We start from the raw sequence: 10031 nt of genomic DNA, 5'->3' as shown, positions 1-10031 counted from the left end.
CCACCGAACCCCAATGTCAAACCCCAACTTATCAAATAAGCTCACAGGGAAACGAATTAGGCCCCCAAGAAAATTAACCGGGACCCTGGAGGCCAATATTTTTTATAGGTCCCACCCTGTAATAGTACCTTCTTTTAGTGATAATAATGAGATGCTACCCATATTGAATAATTTGAGTGTCGCTAGCATTAATTTCAAAGCGTTAATAGATTAGGGTGCATCGGTTAATATAATAAATGCAAATATATTTAATACACTCCCAGTATATATTAAGCGACGGAAAAATTTCAATATTCTCAACTTAAATAGTGTCACAGGGCATAAGCTGGAAGCTATAGGCTCCATATGCCTAGATGTGACAAAAGATAATAAGATCTTTCCTACAAGCTTCATAATCTGAAAGAATTTCCCATATGAAGCCATAATTGGTGATAATTTCTTTAAATATAATAAAGTTTTATTAGATATAGCAGATAACTGACTCGTGTATCCACACGACCCTATTCTCCAACGCGTGGAGAGAGGGGGAGAAACAGTAAATAGAATCAAATCTTTTGCACCCCACGTCACGTCATTCCCTCACATTTCTCGTCCCGTGGGAAATCAAACGAGCAAACAGATCGAAAATCAAAATCAATGGAGCAGACGAAAAATAAAATCAAACAGTAAATGGACCGAGTCAGTAAAAGTAAAAATAGGCGAAATGCAGGAGTATAGACAAAAAGAGATAAAGAAAATAACTGAATTGTGGAATGAAATAATAAATCCAAACATTGTAGTAAAGAGAAAGGCCTTGGAATCACCCTTACAATTAATCGCGAAAGCGGAAGACCTGACACAATCAAGGGCCAATCTTGATTTAATAGAAAATAACACGGAAGGAAAACATTACGGGTCCGCAGTACGTAAAATAAAAATCCCCCAAAATACCCTGCAAAGAGTACAAATCTCTCAAATGGTCACCCCTGTAAATGACAATCCTGAAATCTGGTTTGCATCCCCGTGCAAAGAAATGCCAGAAAATCTGTTCTGTGAAGAACAGATCATTTCATATGAAAAAGGTGAAGGCTTTATTTGGTTAACTAACACACATGAAAACGATATGATTACATTGAAAAAAGGGTCATGTCTTGTGGAAATACAGGTTATTTCTGAGCATGAGCTAAACAAATGGAAAAACTCCAAGGAAAGCTTAGTTAATAACATTGGAACTAACAATCCAAAGAATAGGTACCCCCTAAAAAAACCCCAATTTTTTGACAAATTCAAATTAGATCATATATAAGATACTCAATTAAAGGAAAAGTTATGTGAACTGCTTTGGAGCTTTAGAGATATATTTTATACGGGTGAGGAAGACATTGTGTTGATATATTTTTATCAACACTCTATCCAAACCAGAGGATTACCTGTAGCTAAACAGCCCTATCGCATTCCTTATCCCTACAAAGGCTGGTTAAAAAATAAAATCCGCGAACTAGAAAGAAACAACATAATACGACCGAGCATAAGCCCGTATTCAGCCCCCGTTATACTAGTACCAAAAAAGAACAAGGACCTCAGGCTTGTAGTGGATTATGGAGCCTTAAATAAGCAAGTAGTAAGTGACAAATTTCCCCTGCCCCGAATTGACGAAATCCTAGATTCCATTTCAACCAAGAATAAAATTTTTACATCTCTTGACCTCACGCAAGGTTATCATCAGGTTAAGATAGCAGATAATGACGTTTATAAAACGGCCTTTTCAACGACGGAATGGGGTTCTTACGAATATTTGAGAGTACCCTTCGGACTCAAAACTAGCTCGAGTGCATTATGTAGACCCCTATTACACTTATTACGAGGTATAGAAAATATTATCCATTTTGTGGATGATGTTATTTGTGTGGGAGAAACACCAGAGGACCATTTAAATACATTAACCAAAGTTTTCAAAAAATTCAGAGAGGGTATCTTGAAATGTAGACCGGAAAAAGTAAATTTGTTTCAATCTGAGATAAAATTCTTAGGAATGATAGTGACCCAAGGTCAAATATCACCGGACCCTGAGAAGATAAAATGTGTAGAGAATCTTAAGCCGCCAAAAACTATGAAACAATTAAGAGGCATTATTGGTTTAACCAGTTATTTTAGAAAATTTATACGTAACTACGCCCAAATCGCAAAACCCCTAACAGATCTAACTAAAGGGAATTCCCAAAATGTTACCTGGTCTCAGGAAGCGCAAACTTCTTTGGACACTCTCAAGAAAGCTCTTACTTCTGAACCAATATTAGCGTTACCAGACTTTGAAAAAGGTACATTCGTGGTTAACACCGATGCTTCAGCTCTAGGTATCGGTGCAATCCTTTCCCAAATAATCCTCGTGGAAAATAACCCAGATCCCCAACCGGACCCCCCTCGATACAAAGAGAAAGTCATATGCTCTTAAAGCAGAACTCTAACCAAAGGCGAAAGTAGTTATTCAGCAACGCAATTGGAGTTACTATCTATAATTTACCAATTAGATAAATTCAGACATTATTTAGTAGGACGAAAATTTAAACTGCGCTTGGACCATAAGAGCTTACAGTACCTAAGCACATTCAAAAATCCAACTGGACTCTTAGAGCGATTGATAATTAAAATCCAAGATCTTGATTATGAATTTGAACATGTGACCGGTAAACAGAACGCCCCTTGAGATTACCTAAGTAGATACCCCGAGAATAACTCTTCAGATAATGAAACTAAACAAATAAATGCCATTAATCCAAGTAAACAGAAACAAAAGAAGAATATACGAAAAATCCTTACAGAAGAAAAAGGACCACGAGAAAGTCCTTTATCCCTAACCAATATTAAAAGAAACCAAGTTAAGGATGAAATGTGTTTGACCCTCATTAACTACTTCGTGAATTCAGACAATCTCCCTGATAAGTTCAGAGCCCGAAGACGGGAAATAGACAATTTTTATTATGACTTTGAAGAAGAAATCCTTTGCAGGATAGTAACAGGCGAAACGAATAGAAATCAAACCTTAATAATTCCAGTGCTCCCCCAAATCTTAATAATACCTGCCTTCGAGTACTTCCATTCGGAAATAGGCGGACACTTAGGAATAACCAAGACCTTTCACAAGCTAAAACAATACTTTTATGTTCCGTCGGCATTAACAAAACTCAAAGATTTTATAAGTACATGTGAAGCTTGCAACTTAAGAAAAAATCCACAAACGTACCCTAATCCCCCCTTGGGAAGAGTGCCAGTAGCAAGGTTCCCTTTCGACATCGTTTCATTTGACCTTTTTGGTACAAGTGGAGGATTACCTGTTTCTAATAGAGGTCATACTTGCATCCTCTCAGTAATAGACCATTTTACCGGCTTCACTTTTGCCGAATCATTGAAAAATCAAGGCGCACATGTCACAAGTAAAGCCCTAGCAAAAATATTTTTGGAGTTTGGCGTTCCTCAACGGGTCATTAGCGACAATGGATCTAACTTCGTTTCTAAAGTAACAAAGGATCTGATGAGTTTCCTTAAAGTCGAAAAATTATTAACCTCACCCTACCATCCCCAAGCTAATGGAAAAATTGAAAATAGGCACAAAATATTTTACAATATTTTAAGTATTTATTCAAAGGACAACCGAAACGATTGGGATCAATATCTACCTTACTTGACCAATGTAATTAATACGGCATACTCGGAAACGACTAAAGAAAGTCCATTTTTTCTTTTATTCGGACGCGACTTTGAAATACCTTATCAAGAAATCATAGAATCAAGACAATATTACAATAGCACAGAGGACCATAAGCAATACTTTATAAATAGGATGAGAAGAACCCATATAATAGTCAGACAAGAGTTGGAAAAATGTAAAATGAATCAAGAGTTGAGGAATAAACCCAAAATCAAAGGAAATATAAATTTTAAGGTAGGCGACCGCGTCTATCTGAAAAATGAAGCTAAATTGGAAGGCAAAAAACTTTCCAATAAGTATTCAGGACCCTACAGAATAATCAAAAAATATGACAACGAATTTACTTTTAAAATGATAAATCCAGAAAACGGAAGAACATACAAGGCACATGTAAGCCGTATGAAAGGTGCCAAATACCCCGTTAAATGGGCACCCGAACCCTCATCTTCAGATTCATCAAACACGGAAAATCAATTTCCTAAATCCAGGCTATCCGAACTAAGACCCTTTAATTTCAAACAAAACTATTTTGAAAACAATAGCGAAGAGGAAGATTTTGAAGAATTTTTGGCCATGAAAAATCTAGTCATCCCTAAAAGAAAATCCCTAATACCCATACCTACAAGAACCCCAAAAAACCCAGAGAGCTTGTCCACAGAAAACTCAGAGCGAGAGGTGGACTATACGCTATCGCCAAAAAACCAATTTTTCCCCGATAGAATTTCAACTCCATGTCCCCCCAAAAGATTTCCCGATGACATAGTATCCCCAGCAACCCCAATAGAAAGACCCCTGTCGCTACAGGAGGAACTAAACAGAGCCGTGGAAACCCCAGGTACAAAAAGGAGGAAGACCCCTCCTAGGGGTACAAATACAAAAAACCTGAGAGAGGCTATGGACATTATAAATTATCCGATAAAAACAAGGCAAAGTACCTTGCCATGGACACAGGAACACCCTGAAGGTGAAAACTTGGGACAGTACCATCACATAACGGTATCTAAAGTAAAACCCAAAGAATATTACTCCTGGAAACAGACTATGCTATGAAATACACCTCACCCCCCGGAAGATATGGCATTCAAGCAACGGAGACATTCTCCGAAAGTATTTGACTCCTCCCAAATTTCCCAAGAATCTTTTAACTCCCCCGAGACAGGACCTCAGTTTGATGAAATATAAAATAAACCCTCAACTTCTAGAGCAGATGAGATATATGAAGCACCGGCAGGGGATACCACAAAACACCAAAGGACAACCGCAGACAGCCATAACGATGAATCTTCAGGAACTAGCTCGACCGAGTCCGACGATGAACCCCAAGACGCACGAAAACAAAAACCCACTTCGGCTACTGCCCATGCAAAACAGGCTAAGGCAAAAGGCCAAAAATTTCTTTTGAAACAATATAAGAAATTTGATCTGATATCCATGTGAAAGTCAAAAAGGATTAAAACGCCAGAAACTGAACAGGAAACTACCACGAAATCCGGCAGAATTAGTAGGAAACCAGACAAATGGATATACGTCTAGAAATTGAATAACCCAAAAAACTTATAAGTAGATAATAATAAATCGAAATGAGCAGTTGAAAGAAAAAGGAACATATAGAGAAGGCATACAATAAAAGAAACCCTTAAGATTCAACAAGTTGATAATTAAATCTTTCCAGATAAACGGAATTCCGGCTTGACAAAGAAAAACCAGACGATAACAGAAAAATAAGAATTATTCAACCCCTTCTACAGGAAGAGGGATAACTAGTGCAACCCTATTACTGACAGAACAAGTATGGATCAGATATTTCAAGCACGAGCAAAACTCCTAGTGGCTTCGGCCGAATTAACAACGGAAAAATCGAAAATTGAAAATATGATAGAAACCGTACTTAAATCCCTCAGCGAAGTTAAGGCGTCCCAAGAAAAAATGAACAAGAAGATAAATGAGATCCTAATTACTAAGCAAATAGACAAATTAATGGAGGCCCAATTTATAGAGGTGAAAGAACGAATCACCAAAATCCAGAATGAAATGGAATCAATTAGTGACATCGCAATTGTCGAAGGATATAATTATCCCGACCAGATCCTAAAATTACAAATATTGTACGATAAATTGCAGGAAATTGGAAAAAGAGTACAAGATTACAAGAATAGTACCATCCTGTCCGCGACGATGGCAATACAAGAACTCCTAACACCCCAGAGGGCAAAGATTCTGGAAATGCAACATAAGTACGACCACTTGAAGGCACAAAAAGAAATAATTAAGCTGCAACAAGATATCTGAGAGAAACAGCTAAAAGAGAACCATATCGAAATTAATAAGGAACGACAGAAACAGAGAGATTTTTGCTCAAATTTGGGACAAATGGTTGCAACATGTTTTACCGTTGAAATTGATCTACCCCTCAGCCCCCATTTGGAAAATCTTCTTACTAATAGTTACAACGAAGGATCATCCCAACCTGCATATTTTGCGATTCCAAATCAGACTCGTCAGCATCACATGAAACCCCAAGTGAAAACTAATCAGCAGAATCCTCCAACGGATAATAATATAATTACGAGGAACCAGTACCCTGACGCCCAAGAGAATGCTGTTACGGGCCAAGATCCCTCAAAAAGCTATGAACAACAAGGAACACCCAAAACCCAACCATCGCTAGAAGCCGCAGATAACTAAGAAATGCCAGACACGAGAATAAATCGAGCTAAATAAAAACAAAAAGAGGTGAAAATTCTTCCTCGTCAAAATCCCCTTCTAATACATTAAAATAACTACATTTCATAGAATGTGAGGTCTAGCGACAAAAAATTAATAAGTGGCCCAATGTCCGAGCGAAAACTCTTTAAAATATATAATTATTTTTCTTCTAGAAATAACATAGTAATTCATAAAAAAAAAACTAGAAAAAAAAATGCAGTTTAAAAATTCAATTGTAAAAAAAAAAAAAAAAAAAAATGCAATGAATAGCCATCCTTATATTAATAAGGAAAGGTTAAACAGCCTTGCGGATACCCCCCCCAGAGTAGAAAGCCAGACGATCACAATGAATTGCTGCAGGAGGCGATTAACTTCAGGGCACGAGGCGCCAATCCATGTCCTAGGTTTGGCCGCCTCTCAATCCATAACCCCAGTCCACTAAATCCCAAAAAATTACTTTTAACTCAAAAAAAAGTATTCAGATCGGCGCTACAATAGATTCTATATCTTATCAAAATCAAGTTGTGGAATATTCATTTTTAATAATCATGCCAACGACATAATCAAATACGGAACTCCAAAATATACTAAATTTAATCAAAGGAAAAGATGACCGGAAATAACCACAACCCAAACTTGCCGTAAAGGCTATGAAATACCAAACAACTTAAAATATTAAGTCAAAAAAATATACACGCAAGTTATTATTGTATTAATCACCCAGCTAAGAAACAATTAGGAAAACAGGTAATTGGCGGCAACATAATAAGCAAGCTTATCACGGCTACTAGATGGTTAGATGTGTACATATATATGTGTATGTATACGTATATATATATATATATGTGTCAGAGAATGACAGTACAAGGCATGATTTACCTGCAAATAAGCATACGATAATTAACCAAATTATAGATATAGGGCCTCTGTCAATCCAAATAACAGAAGCAGGCCTCAGTCATTATGTGAACTGAAAATTCTGCAAAAAATTAAACAATCGAAAACAATTCAAACAAACAATAACGGTAAATTGATAGACTCACCAACGTGTTCCTCCGAACACAACCACACACTCCAATGCATTCCACAAATTACAAAAGCCAAAACGGCGAAATTTGGCCATCCACAGCCTTACCCCCGTATGTTTTCGCTTGCTTTACCTCAAAATGTACGTACCCCAAGTGAATACAAAAAATTTATTTACCCTAACGTGCACAATGCGTACTAGTCGGCCTCCACTCCAACCCATAGGGTAGGAAATACGCTAATTTTTCCTTAAATATTAGTGCAAATTTTCATTATTGTAGACAAAGAGTTATTAATCAATCAGAACAACATAGCCGGCCTTACTATTCCTTCAAATCCTTTCCTAAATTTAAAGAATTCAAAAACCAATTTCCCGAAATTTGAAAGGAAAAATGACGTTGTGATGCTTCAAGAAAAATGATACTAATTTACCTCAGATGTCAATAATCGCATATATACTTCAATTGAACCCCAAGTAAAGCATCGACACGATGAGTTGCAACAATAATCAAAGCCCGTAATTTCCAGACGTAGTTCAAACCACTAAGATTTATGATGGTATAGTCAAACCACATAAGCATAAAGCCCTCGAGTTAAATCGTCTTCACTTTTCATTTCTTCACCCGTGTGATATCGTGTACTCTGAGTTAATTACATACCTATAATTGATAGTCTATTCGCCTAAAAAAACTAAGAATCAGCTTACCATACCAAGATGTTTCCTCAAATATCAAACCCTCACATCAAAAAATTGACACTCATAAAAATGAGGAGATTAAAAAAAAAAAAAATATATACAATAGCTTGCCTTCAAAAATTGATATCAAAAATATATCCTTAATTATAAATCTGGTCGTATATTGCTTATAGAGTGGTCGGGTATAACAAAAAAACAAATAAAATAGTACAAAGTTCCGTTCCGTAATATAAGGGAATAAATTAAACAAATTTATATAAAATTTATATAAAAATAAAATTTAATTAAAAATAAAAAAAAAAAAAAAGAAGGAAAAATAGTTCCCAAGCAAAACTAAAAAAAAAAAAATATAAAAAAGCCCAATAGAACTTAAGTATAAATAAAAATTTTATAAACTATAATGCTAAATTCCATAGGCAGACTTCAGCCTATAGAAACGTAATAGAACATTTTAGTAAGGGATAAGTCCTTTTGTAGGAACTAAAGATTTCTCTTTTGTTTCCTGTTTTAGAAGTCTCGACATCTTTTTCAGATAGTTGATCACATATTGGTCATAAAATGAGGCAGTACCATCAAGAATATATAAAATAAATATAGAAGCCTATTTCAAAAAGAAAAATATTGTCAGAAATTCAACGTAAAATAACCGTAAGTGAAAAGTAAACCAATATTGTAAAATTTAAATACCTATCTCGGGCATAAATTTTGACCCATAGAGGTGCCATATAATCCGTGTCCCCAGAGGTGCGTCCCCAGACAAAAAAAAAAGACAAGAACCAAAAAGAAAAAGAGGGAGACAATTTGTTTAGTTTAATTCCTGTAATGGCGTAGTCGAACGCTAATTAAAATATCTTTGAGCCCGGTATGAAAATACCATAAATAATATTGCTTCGATAAGTAATTCCTGTAATATAGAAAATAATTTCGTATCATTCGTTAACCAAGAAAATACGCAAATAGTTAACAAGGTCATATAATAACGTACCTGCGAAACACAAGTAAGACAGGCTAAAGCAAAAAAAGAGGAATTAATTAATTTATATTTTTTACTAGTGATGACCCTCTATCGTAGAAGCGCTTCGCTCTCAAAAACAGCAGTACCACGAACAAAAACTATAACCAACGTCCAAGGTAATTAAACCAGTAATTGTGTAAGTAATTGTAATTGTAATTGTATAAGTAATTGTATTAACAATAATGACGTATTGCCAAACAGCCGCTAAGGGTAAAACGAAACCAATCATCAAAAAAAAACTGCCAATTGTATCAATGATTATAACTAGAAATTTTCCTAGAAAAAGCTGTAGCAAAAAAAAAAAAATAATAACCAAATATAAGAACAATACAAATATGCCTTGATGCGGCCTAGTAACTTCTTAACAAACCAAATAACAAAACGATAAGAAAAAAAATTTTTCTTAAGACGATTATCGCGTGTACCTGCAGAAAAACAATATTTACCAAATTTTTACTAACCTTATAAACGAGCCACGGCCTTTGGTCAGAGTTAATCCCTAGTCCTCCTATTAAGGAATATAATATACTAAGTCAAACATCTTTTCAAGAGCTAAGTCTCGTCAACTATGGAACAAGTATAATTAACTGAAGTTAACAAGTCTATAGCGTACTTATATATATGTTTAATTCATGTTCAATTTCAAAGGTAGTCATGCGGAAGTTAAATTGTAAAGGACAACAAGCGAATAAATTGTAGCATCTGTAAAGCGCTACTGCCCTTTGCTATGAGAAATGTTTCCGAAAACCCTAAATCATAAGGTAAATCAAAGCTAAATCCTTGAATTCTCTCCTTAAATCAAGTTCCGACAGACGAAAAACCTAATGAATATTAACACGATAAAATGCCAAAGAAAATTAACCACAGATGAAATGGGTAATGTTCAAATCAACCTTGCAAAT

At 35.5% G+C, this 10031-nt stretch overlaps 1 protein-coding gene across 1 annotated transcript in view; it reads left to right on the top strand.

Moving 5' to 3' along the window:
* LOC148946195 (uncharacterized) overlaps nucleotides 1–5122 on the top strand; it is a 41439-nt gene extending 36317 nt beyond the window's left edge. The window contains 1 exon segment of the mRNA XM_089097630.1: nucleotides 2721–5122. Within this exon segment, the coding sequence (XP_088953756.1) occupies nucleotides 2721–5122 (2402 nt within the window).
* The last annotated feature ends 4909 nt before the right edge of the window (nucleotides 5123–10031 follow it).

The sequence above is a fragment of the Artemia sp. Qi Xiang Cuo genome, chromosome 12, assembly GCF_049724085.1.
Source record: "Artemia sp. Qi Xiang Cuo chromosome 12, ASM4972408v1, whole genome shotgun sequence".
NCBI classification, from domain to species: Eukaryota; Metazoa; Arthropoda; class Branchiopoda; order Anostraca; family Artemiidae; genus Artemia; species Artemia sp. Qi Xiang Cuo.
Note: the sequence above shows the minus strand (reverse complement) of the source record. Positions and strands in the feature narration are given on the sequence as shown.